General features: G+C 34.7%; 1 protein-coding gene across 2 annotated transcripts; it reads right to left on the bottom strand.

The window, feature by feature from the left end:
- Positions 1 to 23,401, bottom strand: LOC144978000 (vacuolar protein sorting-associated protein 26B-like). Of its 2 annotated transcripts, none has more exons than XM_078923413.1 (9): positions 23,277 to 23,401; positions 21,685 to 21,828; positions 21,075 to 21,150; positions 18,469 to 18,625; positions 10,865 to 11,029; positions 8,635 to 8,741; positions 3,201 to 3,269; positions 862 to 1,004; positions 1 to 327 (listed from the first exon to the last, which is right to left on the bottom strand). In XM_078923413.1, exons 1-9 carry the CDS (start codon positions 23,277 to 23,279, stop codon positions 151 to 153), a joined length of 1,041 nt encoding a protein of 346 aa, XP_078779539.1. In that variant the 5' UTR covers positions 23,280 to 23,401; the 3' UTR covers positions 1 to 150. The 2 variants fall into 2 exon arrangements, with proteins under 2 accessions (XP_078779539.1, XP_078779538.1); XM_078923412.1 differs by lacking the exon at positions 8,635 to 8,741 and adding an exon at positions 6,823 to 6,929.
- Between the last annotated feature and the right edge of the window lie 102 nt (positions 23,402 to 23,503).

Raw genomic sequence — 23,503 nt, 5'->3', positions numbered from 1 at the left:
ATAATAATAATAATAAGTAAATGAATAAAATAATATATATCATTTATATATATATAAAATATAGTGAAAACAATAAAACTGCAAGTAAAAGATTTCTATCTATTGTATTGACGTGTGTATTTTTCGTTATCTTTAGAAATGAACAGGTGGTTAATCTTCCGCATCTTTATCGTCCTTGCTATTCCCCTCCACTTCCCCGTCCTCGTCTTTGCTTGCCTGTTTGTTTTTGACGCCGCCGCCGTCGGAGAGCAGCGATGGATTGTGATGGGACAGGGCGGCCTGGTAATTCTTGCGTGCTTTGTCCACTCGTCTGAATATGGTTATCTCCTATAGGGCCAAAGGGAAAATAAGAAAATATTCTAAGTTATGGTGATAATGAGAATAATAATAATAATAATAATAATAATAATAATAATAATAATAATAATAATAATAATAATAATAATAATAATAATAATAATAATAATGATAATAGCAGTAATAGTAATAAATAACAGTAACGACAGCTTGAGCTTTTATATAGCGCAATATCCACTCAACGTGCTCAAAGCACTTTACAATGGGTCCCTGACCAACAGCAACACGTAAAATGTAGAACGAGACATGACGCCTGCTAGGCGATATTACAATTTTTTCAGACATAGACATCGCTGTTATTGGCCAGGTACTTATTTTACACATGAGTACGGTTAGAGAATGTGAGGAAAGAGCCTTTTCCAAGTTCTCAACTATGCGCCGAGCGAGGCTCGAACCCAGGACCGTCCCATCCGAAAGCGAGTGTCATATCACTAGACCACATTATATATTCATATTTGTTGACTATATTATAAAACCCTATCAATCACTGAGAAATGAACTAACCTGCTGTTTAAAATATCTTCTCTCCTCTTCGTCGACAAGCACCAGGTTAAGGTAGTATCGAACGGAAAACTTTTTGTTGATATCTCTCATACTTGGTGTCAGCTCGTAGCCACTCAGGAAAAGACGAATAGGTATACTCTCACCTGGAAAAATAAAAGAAAAAGTGGGCGGGGTATTGATTATAAACTCATCTGTACCTTGTTCTTACATGTATTAATAATGATAATGATAATTTTATGTATTAATGAAGTACAGAATGTACGATCTACGTTTGTAATAATAATAAACAAGGGATTCTGTACTTCCTGTTCCTCCCTTAACTTACCGGTCAATAAAAATGGCGTCATTGTTTTTAAATCTTCTTTGAGTTAATATCTAAAATATCCAATCTCACAACCAATCATCTCTTCACCAAAATAATACATCATAACACGGGGGGGGATGGGGAGAGGGGGAATAATCGAATGAGAGAGCGATCATCATCAACTTTGACAGAACTAAAAAGTCATAAATATGGAGTCCTTCAGAATCGTAAGGCCCATGGAGCTGGAATTTTATACCCATTTCTGAAGCATTTATCAGTCAGTGGTTATTCATTGCTACCGAACGTTTACAAATTTTCAGGTCTGGATACCGAATGCAATTATGGGCTTGATTTAACTCACTCAACCCTAACACCGACTATATCCGTTTTTACCCCATGCCTATTAATTACATTTTTATGGGACAAATTATAGGCGTAGAATCAAAGTTAATGTTTTTAGTTTTTGCATGTTAATGGTAGTTGAATAAAACTATCTATGTACATGCTCATTTTTAATACGTTTTTTTTTTCCACTTTTTAAAAGTAGCAAAAATCTCTAGGATTGAGTGAGTTAACATTGTTGTCATGGGCAATACTTTGTGTTGGTTTGAGAGGTATTTCATTACAACAATGAGCCCATGACAATTTGGGTTGTCAGACCTGTAAATAAGTAGTACATGTCGATTGCTTCCCTTCAGAAAATATGCTAAATTACTGAAAAGTAATTTTCACTGTATCTAATAGACCCAGCCATCTGATCCACTGTAGGGGGGAAGAAATGTGAGAGAAAAATAAATATCTCAACTGCACCGTGAGACGGATACTGATCCATCTGCTTTTGAGACAACTGTGACCCTTCGCCTCAAAATGTATTAAGTCGGGTTGGTTAAGATGTTGAAAATTGAATTTATAGCCAGAAATATCAGACTTGTGTTGAGTTTGTATGTTTTATTGAGGAGAATAGATACCATGTTTTAGGGTGCTAATGCCAACAATTTATATTTTTGACCAGTTTAACATTTAATCTGGCTTTTAGTAGCAGTGACTATCCCGCACAAATCTTTGGGCCTCTTTTTCGCTCACGAAGTGCCCGAATTCGCGACAAAATATGGGACGAAGCCGTTTCGTATATGCTATTTTAAAAAATGAATTACGACGCTGTTTATCGATGAATATGACTGAAAGTTGGCACACAGTTAGAAAAAAGGTCATTTTAGATTATGTCAAAACTCGTGCGATTACCAGAAGACCGTTAAAAATAGATTTTTACTCTTTGGAGTAAAATATTTCTAAAACTACCGGGCGTGGAGGTTTTGTTGCTGACAAGGTAAAACATGAACATTTCTTCTTTTTGGTTGTAAAATTTCATATGAATATGACGAGTACTTTTCCTGTATTTTACAAAACACCATCCTAATTTGCTCTTAAAGTTTCAATCTTTTAATCCACTTATTACGCAAGATACAACCAAAGGTCGAAAAAAAATGCTGAAAAAGCGTCCCATATTTTCGCGTTTTTTTCCTCTTTGCGGGTCATCCAAATAAATGACACCTTTGAAACTGCATAACTTGTTTATTTATGAATGGATTTTCAAAATTCAAAAACATTTTTACTCAGTGAAGATGGGGCTTTGATTTTAGACAAAAATTTTCCTCAAAAAAAAAGAAAAAAACATTTTTCATAGTCATTGCTACTTTTAGGCATATGGTTCGTTCCTACATAATACTGTTTTGAGACGATGGGTCACAATTGCTTTACCTCTGAGCAATTGGGACCTCATGTGTTTATTATTAAGGGTTTTATGGCGCTTGCAACACATTTAGGTTATATTAGCTCCAGTAAAAAGAAAGAATATGGGACAGTAAAAAAGATTCATCTTAACAACGTCACTACCACATTATCTCATTCGTCTGTAGTGTGTCATTCATCCTGTTTTGTTGATAAAGAGGGAAACCCGAAACGTCCATTTTATCTGTTTTCGTATATTAAAATTGAAGCTTACGTTCAAGTTTACATTTTTATTTAAAAAACTCACCTCTGACTGGAGCACCATCCATAATCTCATACTTGGCTATTGTGTCATTCTCATTGAATGTGTTTGGTCCTGGAGGAAATAGAGAGCAGACAGTGACGTTTTAGAGTTTGGATTCCACAGTAAAACTACACACCAGACTCATGAAAGACTAGGCTTTGATTTTAATTTGCTTATTTGTTTGTTTTTAGGTAAACAAATGATGTCCCTATTTCAATGCTGGGTACAAAGTAGTTGTGAACCTATTAATTTAATAATACGCGAGTAACAATCTGCACAAACTGTCGGGTATGTTGCATCCATGCAAAGTGTGTTTCATTTGTGATCTGGTTTGACTTTTTTACTTAGTAAAATTAGGATCACACTTTTTTGTTTAATTTTAGAAAAAAAAATATTTATCAACTAAAATATTACAAAACCTAAAATGCAGTCTCAGCAGTGGAAAATATGCCCCAGCACACCTTTTAAATTATCTAGGGCTGTTTCATGACTAGCCTAAATTTTTCCTTGTCCTGTAAATTAAATATCCTATAAGGATGATTTGTTTTGCGGTCCCTTGATCTAAGATTACTATATAAAGTTATATTCGCCAACTAATAAGTATCATGAAATTTTACTTTTAACTTTTTTAACATTAATAATAAAATAATAAAAGCCTACTTTTTTCATATTTTCAAACATAAATTCACATTTTCATTACAAGAAATACAAGTTACCAATAAATGTCATGTCCAAAAAAATGAATCAATGGAAAAAGATAAGAAGGGCATGAATAATATTATTTAACAACTCAAGGCCTTGATCGACTGTCAAAAATACACGATTCCTCAGCCATTTCTTTCTTTCTTCTCATAATTTGTAAAATGTAGGTAAGCGTCTTGATGTTTTACACTTCAGGATGCTATAGTAGTGAATTAGCCTTTCTTTAAACTGTTCTGTGGTGATTATATTTACGACAGGTGGTAGGTTATTCCACAAGTGAATAGAAGAGGGGAAGAACGACTGTTCACGACTTTGTATTCGGGAGCGCGACACTGTGAATTTTAGATCATGTCCCCTTATTCTTGATCTCGTCGTTGCTGGACTAAGGTTGTTTGGTGTTATTGCTACAATGTTGTGGAAAACGCAATAGAGCATTGTCAGTTTGTATTACTTCCTTCGTTGTTCCAAAGTTGTACACTGTAATGTTCGAACCATCTGTGTCACGATTGAATAAGTCTAATACTAGAAAACCTGACATACATAGCCCTTGTAAGAGTCCATATTCTAGAAAACCTAAAGATCTGGAAAAAAGTGTGTGCCAGATGACAGAAAAGAAAAATGCATTTAAAAATACCCTTACAAAAGAATCAGCTTGTGCCTTGAAGCAGGCTGGTATATTGGGATGTTTTTCTTTTTTTTTTAATTGCATTTTTCTTTCCCGCTTTGTGTGGCACTGTTTCCTATTCATACACGCTCACACTTATTCAGGTCAACTATCAGAACTTTCCAATTGTCCTACGTAGAATGGAGAGAGGATTTGCAAGAGAAAATGTCATATTCATATCTTTTCTTTTCAAAATCATAGTCAAAACCATTTCCTCTCATCAATGAAGTAACTTAGCAGACTGAAATATCCTGCCACAGCTAACGAAAATGAAAACTTTTAACAAATTTTAATCCAATTTCAAAAACAAAAAAATTTGTATTAAACCATAATGCAAGCTTCTATTTTCTATTTGTATTAATTATTACTTTAAAATGCTATAAGAGTGATGAAGCTTAGTTCAATATGACACATTTCCAATTTTGAGCAAAAATACGTTATTTTCTCCTCTCAAAAATTTCAGTTTAAAAATTCAGCTCTGAAGGAATAAATCCAAATCAATCCGTATTTGATTCCCCCACAAAATTCCTCTGTAAATATCGCTAAAATCTGTATAAATGTCAGGTATGTATTTGTTGTTATTATAATATAGGAATCTTATCTAAATATATACATCAGTGTTAGATCCATCAAGTCTTTCAATTTTACTTTTATCAATTAAATAATTATCAATTTACACAAAGATATAATAAAATAAAAGGGTTTATTACAGGCATAGCTACAGTTTGGACAACAATGAGATAAACAAAGCTGGACATTCAATATAAATATAAAATATCTAAACCCAAACAAAATTAACTTTACAACAACAATCATACAATTTCAAACCAAGCAAATACAGATCTAGAAAATAACACTCTATTCCCGTTATTCTAACTTTCTTTTATCTTTCAAACAATCACTCTTTTTTTTTAAAATAATATTATGACATGTAAAAATGTACTGCTGATTGCTACAATCTATATATTTTCTTAATTTCGTTGTACAAGAATTAATCCAATATCATCTAATACATCAATGCAAAGTTAAACAAATGAAAGAGATATCACATAGGTCATGACCACAATAGAATAAAAACAAAAGCTAATGTCATTTAATCTGAATACCTTTTCGGCCTTGTAAAAAATAAAGTCCTATTCATAAATCCATTTTAATTTTTATTGTTATAAAACAACAATTTCTACATACAATATTTATACACTAAAAAAAAAAAAGAAAAGTGTCCACAACAAACTATCAAAACCAACATTTAATATTTGATAAAAAATCCAACTAAAAATTAAAATACTTTATAAATAAAATGGCAAAACTTAAAACATAAAATCCTTAAAATTATGCAATAATATTAGATGTTATTCTGAAATTGACTGACGTTTGGATAGATTGTCACTCCTTGATACTCCTCTACAACGTGAAAGTGACAAAATAATTTGAAACGTAATTTTTTTAATTCATTCAGGATTATCAAGTCAGGAAAGCTTTATTCGAGACAGCAGACACATCTTTAAGTTTTTAATGATAGGATTTTAATTTCTATGGTCTAAATATATCGTCAGTGATCGTTCACTGTTTAGGGAGATTAATTTGACACGAAGAGCATTTCACTCTATGTATCATCTTATGATATTTAGTGATGAGGTCAAGATCAAAATCTGACAATGTCAACTTTCCAATATTTGGACCTACATTTTTTTAAAAACAAGTCCCAAAAAAATTTATCAACTGCAGCTAAAATATTGTAAAAGTTTGTGGAAAAACAGTAACTTTCCAGCAGTTATGAGCTGAACAACAACATTATCAAACGTATTGGTACTTAATCATTTAAGACTCTTTTTACATCTTTTTTTCTTTGGGGGGGGTGGTTGGGGGGGGCAGGAGAGATGACTGGATTAATAGGGATAAAAATTAGAGTCCGAATTTGTTCATTGCAGCGGTGGTAATGAATATCAGATCTGGTGATTGATTAAATTCTATATTTACCAATTAACTGTTGTACTCTCGAAATACATGTATTTAAAAATTTGGCCAGAAAACTCATCCTTCAAAAATATTCATTGATTAAATGACCCTCGTCTTGGCAAAAACTCTCAAAACCTGTAACATTGCAAGATCTTATAAAGTCCCACGTTTCAGAATTTTTCCCAAGATGAGGGTCATTTTAATCAATCGATATTTGAAGGACGAGTTTTCTGGCCAAATGTTTGAACACATATCTTTTCAGAGTACGGCAGTTAACTGGTTTCATTTTACAACAGATACCTGTTCCTGTGGATTCGCGTTTTATCACTTGCAATTCCATGTGCTTGATTTTGATCCTCACCAACAAGAAGTAAATTTTACCCACAATCACGTCTTTTAAATGGTATCTGGAAAATTAAAAGTCACATCAACAACCAAAACAAGAAAATAAAGGGAAAAAAAATCACACCAAAAACTCAAAATATTGGCGAACAAGAAAATACAATGATGAAAAAAAATGAGAAACGGAGAAGTGAAAGGTCAAATTACTATCAATCTGTCTGGTGCTAAAGAGACAGAACAGAAAGGTGTGTGTGTGGAGGGGGGGGGGGAGAAAGGATTTGTAGATTTGTCCAAAAATAAACACAATAATATTTGCAGAAAATGTTGTGCCATGAAAAGCAGCAAAAAAAAGAAAAGAAAATGTCACAATCTAAGTTTCCATAAAATTGAGATCAAACTATAGCACCATAAAAAGAAAAAACTGAGTCAAAATCTAAGTTTCCATAAAAATTAAAACAAACAGAAACTATTATACCATAAAAAGAAAAAAATGAGGCAATGTAAGTTTCCATACAATTGAGAGAAAATATTTTGTAAGGAATAAAATAAAAAGTAACCCAAAGTATACTTTGAACAAACAGGCCTAATGGCCCATTTAGACGTACAGACTTTTCGTACCCGGTCTGACGAACATGGATTTGACGTGGTGGATGTGGGTCACCGCGAATCGACAGATGTCGATGAGAGAAGTTCCATTTAGACGTACATAGACGTACAGAAAATTGCTCTGCGTCGGATCTGGGACAACACACATACACATACACACCACCGCCACACACAACTGCACAGCACAAATAAATGAGTGAACTTCACTCACTGAATAGAGAGAGACCCCTTTCCGTGGTTTGAAGTAAGAGGGACTTCAGTGAAAACTAATCAACCGCAATGATCCGCCGACACGATGACAGGAAAATATCAGGCAGCTCCTGATATCAGGAGGTTGGGCGGACAGCCATTGGACAAGATTGAAATTCCTCGTTTACACGCTCAGTTTTCATGAGTTTTGGTCAATTATCCACAATTTATAGAAATCCATTGGACCGCATACGAAAAGTCTGTACGTCTAAAAGGGCCATAAGAGTTATTGGTTCAAATCTGTTTACAAGAAGAGAGTTGTGTATCCTTTATTAGATATGTATCCTTTGTCATCTGGAGTATTTCATTGGTCTAACAAACCATAGTAGTAAAAAAGGACATTTGTTTTGTTTTTGTTATTTCCCCAAGAAGAGTTTTGAGCCTGAAATGTTCCATGCTTAAGAATTCTAGAAACTGTTTGGGTTTTTTTTTAATCTGTTACATTTATTTTGGACACTACTCTTTCATCAAAGGGGACACATTAACATAGCTTAACAAATTTGCAACACATGTGCAAGATGTTTGTTTGTTTTTACACGTTCTATTTTGGCCAGAAACTGAAACACGAGAGAGATTTGAGAAAAAGACATTTAAAAGTTGACAACAAAAATAACTTTAAAAATGGATGCCAAAATAATGCAGCATGCTAGACGGGTATGAAAAATGAACTGAAAACCAAAGAATACGGATAATGTTGATGTCAAAAGAACTAAAATCCAAAATACGACATTTAAGCACAGAAATCAAATCACATGTTATATGATATCAAAGAAAAAGAAAATTTGTGACAAGAAGCATGAAAGTAATCCATTGATAAAAAGTGAATATATTGATAAAGAAATGAAGACATAAAAACATTATACAGGTATATGGTTACACAAATATTCAGATGGCTATCAAGTACACTGGAGTTACCTGCCCCTGTAGTTTCTCTTCTCACAATAGCCAGTTCCATATAGCGGATTTTGATTCGAACCAACAGAAAATAGATCTTGCCCACTATAACATCTTTCAAGTGATATCTTTTGTTTTGATTTTTTTTTTTACATTTCAATGTTATTGAGTTGGTCGCAAAGCAAGCAGGGATTGTAAGAAGGAAAGAAAAAAAAATTTTAAGAGATAGATAAAAATGCAATGAAAATATTCCTCGACACTTATTATTTACTCCCTCGAACAGACCTGATGGAGCCAAATTTCTATTTCATACAATAATTAAATTGCCTGTTGAATCCTATTTTTCTCTTCTTTTTTTTTTCTTGTTTTTTTTTTTTGGCGTATTTGTACAGCCGCACATCTGTCATTGCCTACTTGGCCTGGTACTCATTTACACCAAAACAGAAGCAATAAGTATAGCCAGGGTAAAAATTCAAGTGAGTAAAATGCCTTAAACAAGGACACAAATTATGCCAGGTTTTGTCATCTTTAATGACCCATTCCGTGTTTAAAACAAACCTGGAACAACTACAAAGACGTCTAACTTCTACGTCATGGCACAAGACCGAAGGGCTAGAGATCAGGTGGTCGCTGGTTCGGATAAGTAAGTGTTTAAAACAAACAAAAATTCTTCATTAACCCCCTAGGATGTGTAGGAGGGATATCTTATTGTTAAAATTCCATTAAAACTTATAATCGAAAAAAAAAAAAAAAAAAAAGAAAAAAACTAGAACAAAATTTTTTAATCAACTTCCCACTAGAATAGACAAAAACACCGTTAAGGTGTTGATATAGAATCCAGAGCAAAAAAAAAACGAACATAATAAATGTAGTCATTTCATTTATCCCACACAACATAGGCGACATACTTTCCAGGTTTACAAACTCCCTAATAATGACCACGACAGAGTCAATACTTATTATATATCAGACCCTGCCAACTAAAAATAATTTTTACTTCGTAATTTTCAGGAGATAAACATTGTAGTTGCTATAATTAAATTAAAAAATCAACAATTTCCGATCACAAGGATATTTTAAAAAACACTTCAAAATCCTTTAACTCATGTAGTTTGGCATCAACTTTCATTTTCATTCAGTTTTAATTATTTTAAGAGATGCTCATGATGTTATAAATTGGAGCCAAAATTTTAATATTTCTACAAATTTTTCATCGTACTAGGCAGGTCTGATATAAAGAATACCTGCCTACTAGAAAATGTCAAAATCAGTAACCAGCACAAAATTTATCAGTAACAAATTATGGTAAAATGTCAGATAAAAAACATAACATACAAACATTTATAAGTAAACTAAACTTTGTTGTCGACGGTTGCCATTATGACAAAGTTAAAAAACAATAACAAAAAAGCTGAGTGACGTCAATTTCATTCTTTTAATATACATTAACCTTTTTTGAGCTGAGCTTTTATATAGAGCAATGCCCACTAAACATGCTCTAAGCACTTTACAAGGGGTCCCTGGCCAACAGCAACATTTAACATTAAGAACGGGACATGACGCCTGTTAGGCGATATTACAATTTTTTCGGACAGAGACAATGCTGTTAACGGTCATGTACTCATTTTACACCTGAGTAAGGTAAGAGAATGTGAATGAAGAGCCTTCTCCAAGGACTCAAATATGCGCCGAGCGAGGTGAGGTGAGGCTCGAACCCAGGACCTTCCGATCCGAAAGCGAGTGTCATACCACTAGACCACATAGCCTTTCACTACAAAAGGGGATATAAGATAAGCCTTACGGATAAGCGAGACAACTAACCTAACCATCTTCACTCTCTCCTTCCAAGTTCCTGTACCTCTCTCATCCTACCCTTTTGGTCTTATGCTATGACACTCACCTTCAGATCGATAGGTCTCTGATTCGAATCTCACTCTGAGTCCAGCTAGTGGAGTTCTTGAAAAACGCTCTTTACACACTTTCTCTCATTGCACTCAGGAGTAAGACGAGCATCCAAAAATATTGTGATATCGCCTCACAGGCATCGTGTCCCATCCTACACGTTACATGTTGCTGATGGATTGGCACCCTTAGTAAAGCACTTTAAGACATTAAGAGAATATTGCACTACACCAAAACCCAAATTTATTTGTCTTTTTCTTTTTTCTCCCACAGATTGCCTACAAATGATGACAATCATCTCGATAGAGAATAAATAACAAGAAGGTGAAAAGCTCATCTCCAGACTTACTTCGATTTGTTGTACTCAAACTCGATGTGAAGGCAATCTTCAATTCCAACTTCCATCTTAATACTAGAGTTCATCTCTGGATAAGTACACAAGGTATGCACGATGATGTCCTGTTCCTTCACTGTGTCGGATATACGACGCACTATCGTCACTCGTAAAAAGTACCTAGGAGAAGAAAAGCAGAAGAGAGAATGAATGAAAGGTGCTGGGAGATGAGAGTTCATCCCGGTTTCTATCGCGTGAAACGGACGATAGCAATTGCTTGCTATCCTTAATAATAAAAAATAATAATTAATAATAATTAAATAATAAAATAATAATAAATAATAATAATAATAATAATAATAATAATAAATAATACTATTATAAAAAAAATATTTAAGACTTTATGCATCCCAAAAGAAAAATTTTTGTGTACGACGTGTATAATTTTACACATAAAGATAATAAATACATATGAAATAGGATGTATATATATTTTTAAAATGAGCAGTCTATAACGAGCTGCACTTTATATATGAATAATTTCAAAACTGTATAATAGCTAAAACTGTCACTATAAATTGAAAATTGAAAGTTGCAAAAAATAATTAATAAATTAATATTATTTTTTTAAAGTAAAAATGAGAAATTATTATATAAAATGATTATTGCTTGTTGTTATAAAGCCTAATACTGGACGGCAGAAAAGATTTTCGGTGTCTCTCTGTTTTCGTTGAAATAGAGAAAGGGCGACCACTTCTTTCTGACATAATAATTGATGGTCTTAGTGGATGATACTGGTCATTTAATATTTTAGTTATTTTATTTATACAAAATTTCTCGTTTAAAAGATCTACATCGTCAACATCATTTATATAGCGTTTAATGGATTTTTAAATATTTGAATTTATTTTGTTCCTTTCCACTGCTAAGCAATTGCCTCCCCAAGCTGTTATACAAAATGACAAAACACTTTCAATTACTGCTCTATAAAATAATGTGCAGAGGGTTTTATCTATTCTAAACTGAGAGAGTTTTGATAAAAAATATGTACGTCTGCACATCTTATCAGGGATGTAAATGCAAACTTGAAAAAAATTCTGAAATTCTGCGAACTCATTTCAATAGTCTACATCGACCATCTCAGTAGGTACCTACTTCGGCAAACTCCAGTGACACTCCAGGAATGAGGTGATAAATGGCCTTGTGATTATGACAAGATTTTTAGGACTTTTGAGTGATAACTCTCAGAATAAAATCCAGATTATTTTGTTTTTGGATGGATTTTAATGATTTATGTCTCCTTTTTGTCAGGAGGAAATACCATTATTTGGTGTTGTTCATGCTTAAATCAGTGCCCATTTAGTAAATCTTATCCTTATCTTTATGGATTAAACAGGGTTAAATTAGTTTGGGATAATGAAAAAAATCAGAATTTTGCAATTCTTAACTTATTTTCACTGCACATAATCCAACATCTAATTTTTTACATTAAAATTAAATTCAGGTCAAAATATTCCCCCAATGACTAAATGAATCTGACAATAATAAAAACTCTTACTCAAATTTCAACAGCCATACTAAGGCCAATTTTGAAATTGGAAAGATGGTCACTTTCCGATGTTTATCATTTTCTCAGGTCCCAAACCCTTCTGCTAATAACAAAGGCAATTAGAGTACATTACAATTCCAAAACTATATTATTAGGTTTAGAATCGTGTTTAAAAGCCTTTTACTTTATTGGTGTAGCTTTCAATGAGAACAAACAAATTTGATTTTTTTTCCCCACCACAGTCAAAAGTTCATCGTAGTCTCAGCCCCATAGACATTTCTCACAAAGACCAAGGCTAAGGGAAATGTATCTTCAGACTTATTATGACTGAAATGGATTGCACCACACAGTAATAACTTACAGAAACAGAAATAAATTCCAGCTGAGCCTTAGGAAGAAACTGTAACAACAACTTCAGAGCTCAGTCATCAATACTCGATGTGCACCCACCATCTTCTACTTTCGATTCTGATCCCATGTTTTGCTTCCGGTAAACTAAAAATAACCCTCCTTGTTTACACAACAGACGTGAATCTAGTTCCGAATTAAAATTAGGAAAATTCGGAAATTCGAACGCTATCAATCCTTAGTACTTCCGAATTAAAATTCGGAAGCTGTCGTGGAAATAAGTTGAATGGTTAAATACACGACGTATAATCATAACTGACACAACAGTAGTGTTAATAAGTGTTTCAGTGCATTGGAAATGGATACACACTACAAATTCTCTATATACGTACAGCAGTATCTCTTATCACAAGAGTTGTTGGTAGTGAGGTATTGAGAAATATTTAAATAGTTTGGGGAAGCTAGAAAATGTGTGAAAAATAGGAAATCCTAATAATTCTGAAAGATTACCATCCCTGTCTTATGCTTAATTATTTTCAAGTGTTCATCCCACTTGAGCCTGTCATCAATCGTTACACCAAGGTATTTGTAGTGAGGAACTCCTCAAATACCATCATCATGTTTTGATATTGAACAATATTCACTATTTCGAGGAGATCGGACTAATGTAAATAAACGAACTGGGGGTGGGGTGTGCACATATATTAACAACAAATGGTGCCACCCCAATAACTGTCATATAAGGAAAATGTATTGTGACGACTATATTGAATTTATTACTGTTTCGTCACGACCATATTATCTACCCCGGGAATATACACATGTCATCATCATCAACGTCTACATTCCACCATCATCAGACAACACCACAGCGAAAAATATTTTGAGGAAAGAAATACAGGACATTCAAATTAAGTCACCCGATGCCGTATTGATGGTCACTGGCGATTTTAACCAATGTAACGATTTTACTCTCCCGGGACTTCATCAATACGTGGACTGCGAGACAAGGGACAAAAAAACATTAGATTTATTCCTGTGTAATATTAAAAATAGTTATAAATGTTTACCCCGTGCCCCATTAGGTTTATCTGACCACTGCATGCTCTTGCTACTCCCCACCTACCGCCCTGTTTTTAAACGTGTAAAACCAGTAAAGAAAAGTGTACAGATCTGGAACGGAAGTGTGTGTGAAGATTTGCGTGGTTGTTTTGAATGCACTGACTGGAATGTTTTTATCGAATCATGTGATAGTGTGGATGAGCTGAATGACTGTGTGAGTGAGTATTTAAAATTCTGTGAACAGCTAGTGTCTTGTAAAAAAGAAATAAAATATTATCCTAACAACAAGCCTTGGATAACAAAAGATCTAAAACTTTTATTGAACCAAAAGAAAACTCTCTTTACTAGTGGAAACAAAAAAGATCTGAAAACAAAACAAAAAGAGATAAAGAGAGTAATATCTAGTTGTAGAGACAAGTACAAAAATAAAATTGAAAAGTGCTTTTCTTCTGGGGATATACGGGACATGTGGCGGGGGCTTAAAACTGCTGTCAACTATAATCCAAAGCCCACGATTATATCAGAAGATATCGACATTGAAACTTTAAATAAATTTTATTCACGTTTCGACACAGCAAACAAATTTGATATTGAAAATGAAAAACATAAATTAGACAGGGCTTTGGAAGATGAAATGACTATTGAGGTCAGTGAAGAAGAAACGAGATTCGTATTTTCGAAACTAAACGAGAGGAAGGCTGCTGGGCCGGATGGATTGAAAGGAAAATTATTAAAAGAATGTGCCCATCAGCTTTCCCCCATTTATACACATATTTTTAACTGGTCCCTCCAATGCGTTTCGATCCCTGAAATTTGGAAAACTTCAAAAATTATTCCTGTTCCAAAAAAAGAAAAACTTGAAACTATGAACGATCTCAGACCTGTTGCACTGACTTCAATAGTCATGAAATCTTTAGAAAAACTTGTTCTTGTTAAAATTAGGAATCAGTTTATGCCATTGAGTGATAGTCATCAATTTGCTTACAAACCAGGACGTGGCGTAGAGGATGCCATTTTGCTGTTTACAAACAACATCTACAGGCATCTAGATCACGCTAGGAGCTATTGCAGATTGCTTTTTGCGGATTTTTCTTCAGCGTTCAATACAATGCAACCTCAGTTGGTTGTTCAAAAATTGACTAGTCTGAATTTAAACAAGTATATAATCGCCGATGTAGACAGTGACCATGTCCCAGTTGTTTGTACAGTAAGGATAAAGTTTAAAGCTATTCAGAGAACAGCTGGTAGAATAAAGAGGGATTACAGGTTATGCAAAGACAATGGCATACAAACAAAAATGAGAGAAGAATTTGAAAATGCACTCATGATACAAAGCCAAAGTGAACCTGATAACGAAAAATGTGAAAAACAATTTGATATATTCCAAAAGTGTGTCAAAGCAACTGCAGAAAAGCATTTACCAATAGCTCAAATAAACAGCAAAAAGGAATGGATGACAAATGAAATTCTAAACCTATTTGAAGAAAGACGAAAATGCAACAGAGGGTCTGCAGAATACCAAACATTGAACAACCACATTAAATCCAAATGCATCGAGGCACACGAGAACTATCTAGACTGGAAATGCTGCGAAATCGAAAGAGAATACAAACCCAACCCCCAACAAGCTCACCAAAGAATAAAAGAACTATCAGGGAAAAGGAAAAGCAAAGCAGCAGGAAGTTGTATCCAAAACAAACAAGGGGAACTGCTATTTGAAGAACAACATATAGAAAGCCGATGGGTAGAATACATAGGCGAACTGTACAATGATCCAAATAGAAATGAACCACCACTGAAATTCAAAGAACCATTAAGCGGACCAAACATCACCAAAAGTGAAATTGAACATGCCATGGAACGAATGAGGGATGGTAAAGCAACAGGCCCTGATGAAATATCTGTAGAGGTATTAAAAAGCCTAGGAGATCTAGCAATTGATGAACTTCACATATTATTCAACAATATATACAATACTGGGAAAATTCCAGAAGATCTCTGTAACTCTATTTTCATAGCAATACCAAAGAAAGCAGGTGCAGTCAGATGCGAAAATTTTAGAACTATAAGTTTAATAAGCCACATCAACAAAATACTGTTGCGTATAATTATCAACAGGCTAAGGAATAAGATTAACCCCGAAATCGCAGAAGAACAATATGGATTCCAACCTGACAGAGGGACAAGGAACGCAATATACCTCCTCCGTGTTTTAAGTGAAAGAGCTATACAGGTTCAGACCCCACTATACCTCTGTTTTGTCGACTACAAAAAAGCTTTTGATAGAGTACGCCACGAAGAAATACTAAAACAACTGCACTCCATTGGCGCTGATGAGAAAGACCTCAGACTCATGCAAACATTATACTACACCCAGCAGGCATCTATCAAAATCGGAAACTCTACAGGAAATTCCATTCCTATTAAGAAAGGAGTCCGTCAAGGGTGTGTTGCCTCACCAGATCTGTTTAATCTATACCAAGAAACAATCATGAGGGGCATAAATAATATGGAGGGAATAAAAGTAGGAGGTCACAACATAAATAATATAAGATACGCAGACGATACGGTACTCATTGCAACATCAGAAATCCAACTTCAAAAGATTGTTGACAAAGTGGTAGTAGATAGTGAAGCCAAGGGAATGGAAGTGAATATCACCAAAACGGAATGCATGGTAATACAGAAAAACCCCGAAAACAACAACACCTGCAATATAACGATTCACGGCGAGCAACTTACCAACGTAGAAAGTTTTAAATACCTAGGTTCAATAGTGACAACAGATGGAAGATGTAACCGAGACATACGAGCAAGAATAACTCAAGCCAAACAGGCCTTCATGGACCTGGGAAACATTTTGAAAAACAAACAGATGTCGTTCGGGATTAGATTCCGAGTCTTGAAGTGCTACGTGTGGCCAATCTTGTTATACGGATGCGAAAGCTGGACTACAAATGCAGAAACACAAAAGAACATTGAAGCTTTTGAAATGTGGTGCTTGAGAAGGATGCAGAGAATATCGTATACTGCACACAAAACGAACGAAGAAGTGCTAAAACAAACATACCAACAAAGGAAACTAATGCCCTTAATAGTGGATCGACAACTATCCTTTTTCGGACACATAGTAAGGAAAGATAAGAATGAATACCTGGCAAGTTGTGGAAAAATACCTGGTAAACGCGCCCGGGGGAGACAAAGAAAAACACTCATAGACCAACTGAAAGGCTTCACCAACCTAACAATCCAAGAGCTGTTTGAAAAAGCAAGAGACAGGGAGGAATGGAGAGAGATAATTCATGCAGTATCCGAAGCCTGGACCAGGCATGGAACCTAGAAGAAGAAGATAATTGCTTGGGTGCTCGAATTTCTTACGGAGAGAGCACAATATGTTCAATTAGGACAAAACAAATCTTCCTGTATAACTACAAATACTGGTGCTCCTCAAGGTTGTGTATTGTCCCCTGTATTATTCACAATATACACGAATGACTGAAGAAGTCAAAACATGAGTGTACCTTTAATAAAGTTTGCAGATGACACCGCTCTTCAAGGCCTCATAACAAATGGCAACGAAGTGGCTTATAGGCAAGAAATTGATAGATTTGTGTCTTGGTGTGATGCCCACCACCTAGAGCTTAACATAAGCAAGACAAAGGAGCTAGTGATTGACTTTAGGAGAGTGAAGGAACCGATAGAACCGTTAAAATTAAAGAACCAATTCGTCCAGCGTAGGACGCTAGTCTATCACAAAGTACTTTCCGCCAAATCTAACAGACTCAGCTACCCATTCACTGCTACATGGACAGGGGGGGTCAGAGAAAAATCTTGACTGCACCCGGGATCGATCTTGGTCCCTTCGCTTGTGAAGCAAGTACTCTACCAACTGACTTATCGGGACACCCTACCTACTCACCCCTACCGTCCCCATACAGAACATGTAGTTTGTATTTGGCATATTTAGGCGGTTTTTAAGAATTAGTGACACTTTAGGGCCATCTTAGTGCCAGTAAAAATGGAAAATGATGGAAAGTTTTTTTTTAAATATAGGTCTGTACCTATTTATAAACACACAGGAATTTTTTTCTTCTTGTGTCAGACTGCCTTCCTCTCCACCACTTTACCTAAGGGTCATAAAGAACATTCCATATCAAGATTTGACACAACTTATAAAAACATGCAGACGGGAATGGGACATTCTAGTGTCGGTTTTCCCCCACCTCGCTGTCAGGCTTTGAGCAAGTCACCTTGCCATAGCTCTCTTAGAGGCCCTTTCTGGGCTATTCCAATCTTCCCTTGGAATAGACCCTAAAGACAAATTTCCCTTGGGGATGAATATTTCATTCACATAAAGTAATTCACAACCTACTGTCACCTCTTAAAACAAAAACAAAAAATTTGAATTCAACATCCATAATTTTGTTGTTTAAAAAATGATGTTTTCAAAAATAACAGTGTGGAATAACTATAAATAATCATGATCATTAAGAAAATGGACGTCCAAATCTACTGGTTGTCAGAAATGCACAGAGGACAGTTACTTTAACATAATTATTCGAACTACAAAAGTTTAATCAAAGTCTAATTTTCATTCTGAATGGAATAGTCAATTTATCTACCTTCAAATCACAAACGTATAGAAGAATCTAACACTCACCGTAATCGGACATTGGCCCCTGTGTAAGATTCGTAAGGTTTTTCAACTTGGGCAAACTCAAAGTTGTAGCTGGTGCTCTGGGTGAGGTCCCCTGGTCTGGCCAGTTCCTTGACCAAGGACGTGAATTCATGGTGGTTCCCTCTGTCATAATACAATTCTGGAAGGGACAAAAAGGGATTGTTCAATCTCATGTTAATACAAGTGACACATAAAGTCTGCAAGATTCTCTTTTGTATCGTATCAAGACAGCAAATTTTAAAACATCAAACACATCATGAAGTGGAATGAAAGCCACATACAATGTCAGGGTCTCCAGCAAATATTCCCCCTCAAATATACTACCTGGAAAAAAAATTTACTACCTAGGAATTTGAAAGAAAAATGCCTGCGCGCCAACTACCAATTACCAGGCTTTAACCAATATATATATAAAGTCACATCCAAAAATCAATATATGTAGGCTAATAAGTAATCAATATTAAATCATCCAACAATTCAAACTTATGATTATCTTACCTCAATGTACATATATATCCTGTTTTAAACATCATGTTTCCTGCTTCACAATCACAATAGGGAAGTATTTAGGAGTAATAGAGTAATAAATGTTTCTGCTTCACAATCACAATAGGGGAAGTGTTTAGGAGTAGTAATAATGTAATAATTGTTTTAAAATCCAAAATGATAAACTAGTCTATATATACAATATGTACAATGTTATTTAATCCAATCTTGCTGCTACAGAGAGTCTAGCTCATGCTGCAGGGTCTTCAATGAGGCCTCCATTGTAGCTAGATCTTGTTTTTTGGCCTTGGCATCTTTTATTAAAGCATTGCTTTGCACTAAGAGCTCATGGCTTTGCTTGGTCCCTCCCTTCTGCTCAGCCTCATCAGCTAGGTCATCTGCCTTCCTTGTAAGCATGTCTATGTCTATTTCTAGTTTTCTTTTCTTTGAGGTCACCTCTTTCACTTCCTCATGTTTCCTTTTCTTAGCACTAACTTCCAGACAATTTGATTTTACTACCTTTGGCCAAATTTTTACCACCTTGGGTGCAAATTTACGACCATTTACGACCTTTACGACCATGATGCTAAATTTACGACTTTTTTACGACTTTACGACCTTGCTGGACACCCTGTATGTGGTCCAGTGGTATGACACTCGCTTTGGGATTGGAAGATCCCAGGTTCGAGCTTAGCTCGTTGCACAGTTGAGTCCTTGGAAAAGGCTCTTTACTCAAATTCTCTCGCCGTACTCAGGTGTAAAATTAGTACCTGGCCGTTAGCAGTGTTGTCTCTGTCGGAGAAAATGCAATATCGCCTAAAAAGCATCGTGTCTAGTTCTACATGTTGCTGTTGGTCAGGAACCCCTTGAAAAGCGCTTTGAGTATGTTTAGTAGATATTGCGCTGTATAAAAGCTCAAGGTTTTTGGGGGTTTTTTTATTACAGAATCATTCAAAACAAAAAATAAAACAGATTTGATAAAGAACAAAACGGTTAACACTAATAAGACTTTCATTCTAAGAAGAAAATGATTGACAAAAATACAGAGCACATTATCTGGAAAGCAGAGGGCCATTATCTGAAGTGTTCCTTGAGTGCCTAAATTTTCTTTCAATTCTGTTAGAAACTTAGGTTCAGTCATTTAGAATTCAGCAAGAAACAAAATTTTCACCTGTCACATCTCTTCCCTACAAAAACAAAATAATATGCTGGATGACTCGACAGATGTTTGTACCGATCTTTCGATACAAACGTATTCTTGTTCACACAATGCAGACTTATTTTTCCTCAAATTCTTAAATGAATGTTCAAGTTTTGAAAGAGAATTAACGACATATCTCCTGCTATTTTTTGACGCGTGTTATTTCATTCTGTTTTGCTGGGTTAATATAATAAATCATTGTCTGCAAATTGTGTAAATAAAGTCTTTTGAAAAACCTTCCAATAATGAAGAGTCAACAGAAATAACCTAAAACCTTGTAAATCAAAATGTCTCATCAATAAAAAGAAAGGATTTTCATTGCCTATTATCATTATAATTCTATCAGATATCAAAGAAAGAGTGAAAATGGAGAGGCTTCGAACCATGGGAACAATACATACAATGGACGTTTCGAGTACCCGAAGCCTCTCCATTTTCACTCTTTCGTTAGTATTTTCACGAACACAGGCTTCAGGCAGCCCCTACCGTTTTCTACTTATCAAACATCACATTATATAGATCTATCTAGTATTACAACTAGGAGCCCCAATAGCTCAATTGGTAGAGCACTCGCTTCGCACGCAAAGGGACTGAGATCGATCCCGGGTGCAGTCAAGATTTTTTCTGACCCCCCTGTCCACCCAGCAGTGAATGGGTAGCTGAGTCTGTACTGTTAGATTTGGCAGAAATTACTTTGCGATAGACTAGTCCGTTTCACGCTATAGAAACTGGGATAAACTCCAGCTCAATGGGCCCCATGGCTCTTAAGGATTTTTACTACCACTACTAATATTACTGCTAATACCACTAATATTACTGCTAACCCAAAGTTGACAGTGCAAGCAAAGACAAATGTGTCAATATCAGTCTATGATCAAAAATATTACTGAATTCTACTCACCAATCTGTCCAATAAATTCAATCTTTACTCCTTGGTGTTCTAATTTACTCCCACTTTTTTTCAAATTGACATTTACCTGAAATGAGAATTGGTTTAATAATGTATTGTTATCAATTGTAATAAAATAAAAATATAAAACATTGTTGTTCGTTTCAAATTTTATTTTTATTTTTATTTTAAGTGAGCATCGTTCAATTTTATCAAACTTCCATCACAATGGAACTTGTGACAATTTTCAAACCTGCCATTTCCCCTGGTTTTTTTTTGTTAATTTGTTGATGTTTGAATTTAATAAAATAATAACACAAACAATAACAAAAACACACAGAACAGCAACATTAACAACAATGATAATTGTACCAAGCTTAATAGTGCCTGAAAAGGTGATGCACAACAAGTGAAAATAATTTGGGCTTTAACTTAAAGGTGTTCTCTCCTCGTTGCCTGTGACATATTTAGTTCTTCACAGCATCCCTTAACACTGGAATTGAAAACACATTTCAGTCTCGGATGATATTTTTACCCAAGCATGTCGCCTTTTGTTTTATTTAATCAATATAAATTCAAATTACCAACCCTTGCTTCACTATCACAAGGTGAAACAACTTACCTTTCCAGAGACTGTTTCTCCGTCAAAGTATAGATAGTGTTTTTCCCTCTTTCCATCTTCTGTTTTGATTTCTGCTGTTCTCCGACTCTCCTGCCCATCAAGTACAATGTCGATTTCAGCACTTTGACCAAAGCCAAAGAAACTCTGAATAGAAATGCACAAAACACATTAAATGACAAATATATTGAGAAATTTTACAACAGATCAACAATTCTCATTTATAATGTAAGATTTTAGTAGCTTGGTTTATACCTTCTCACTGTTTAAGTTTTATTTGTTTTCTACTTCCCTTTCTTCTTCATATAAACTGACTGACATTATTCACACTCAGCATTACAGTCCATACGCATGTCCAAAAGAAAAAAAAAAAAGATGAAAAATAAAACAAAACATTTTTTAAGTTTAAAAAAAAAAAAAGCATTACACTTTCCTGTCATGAATCTTCAACAGCCTCAATAAAGCTCAGAGGCTTGATACCAGTACCAGCCAATGTTGTTCCATAGCAGAACTTTTTTGGGGGAAAATGAGTCAAGTCAACGATGACATTTGATGAAGGAATATCAAAAACTTTAATTTAAATACCCAGAATGTCTACTTTATTATAAAATATATTTGCCTTCATTTGCTATTATTGATCTTTCTTTTACTATGATCAGTCAATCCCTTGTTAAAGTTGTTATTGAAGCCCAAGCACTACCTACAGCCAAGTGGAGATCCCATATTGCTGCCCGACATGCCAGTGGGCATTTAAAAATGTAGTCAATTAGTACCTACATGAGTATGAGTCAAACGTCACCAGGTAGCCAACATAATTGTTTCATGAGTATATCTCTTCCTCTTCAAATAATAAAGCAACTGACAAACAGACTATTATTACTATTACTGTCAATGTGTACACGTTTTATCGTTAACCAAGTCAAGCAAGTAATCATTTATGCAACATCACATTAATGTCGTATGTCATATTTTCACCTTAACTAACGTGACTTAAATTAATAAACCTAAAATCTAACTTTAAAAATTGGTCCCAAATATTGAATTTAATAACTATAACTGACGTGAGCTGGATTGGGTTAATTGGGTGACCGTGTAAACAACAATTTTTAAGCCATCGAACCAGATCAAAATTAAACAATCGTTTTGTTGATCAAGTTGATCTCTATAATGTCAAATCTCAATTTCATTCACTTTTATTTGGCTTTGGGACCAGACAACACTCCACAATCACAATGAAAAAAAGTGTTCAAGTTCATGAGAAATAATTTAGTTAAGATATTACAGCTTCGACACGTTTTACATGTCCTCATAATGACATTACCACATGACGACAGGCTGATAAATATCCAATGTATAGTATATTATATTTAGATATACAACCCTTCATTTTATGTTTTCTTATCTTTTGTTGATTGTGACTGCTGTGGCAGGAAAACACACCCACTTTTACTTGAACATGAAAACAATGCTTGATACGACATATTCTGTAGCCAATTTGTAAACATTAACAATTTATATCAATATAAGTAACGATTTCAGCACAAAAGATAGTATCATGAATGGTTATATTGGGCTCAAAATGTATAATACGCTACCATTTTGCTGGGTCCTCCCCTTATTTTTTACTCAATCGTCGATCTAATCGGATGTAGAGTCGGACGGATGTCTATTGTCTCGTGAGAGACGATAGCTTCTTCACTTCCGGCTTGGTGATAATTACGATTTTCTTCGGGTTATTTACTTTCTAAAGAATTTATTGCAAAAGCAAGGGTTTTATTTGCACTTAAATGGCTCAACTTTATTTAATTTACAATACCAAGCT

Source organism: Berghia stephanieae, chromosome 8 (genome assembly GCF_034508935.2).
Source record: "Berghia stephanieae isolate SIO BIC M18660-M18661 chromosome 8, UCSD_Bste_1.3, whole genome shotgun sequence".
In the NCBI taxonomy this organism is placed as follows: Eukaryota; Metazoa; Mollusca; class Gastropoda; order Nudibranchia; family Aeolidiidae; genus Berghia; species Berghia stephanieae.
Note: the sequence above shows the minus strand (reverse complement) of the source record. Positions and strands in the feature narration are given on the sequence as shown.

Bases quoted from the DNA above. Each gene is read 5' to 3' on its own strand.
- LOC144978000 (XM_078923413.1), bottom strand. The intron at 21,151-21,684 runs GTAAGTTGTTTC...TTCTCATTTCAG, and splicing joins GAGAAACAGTCTCTGGAAAG to GTAAATGTCAATTTGAAAAA. The intron at 1,005-3,200 runs GTGAGTTTTTTA...TTATTTTTCCAG, and splicing joins GGATGGTGCTCCAGTCAGAG to GTGAGAGTATACCTATTCGT.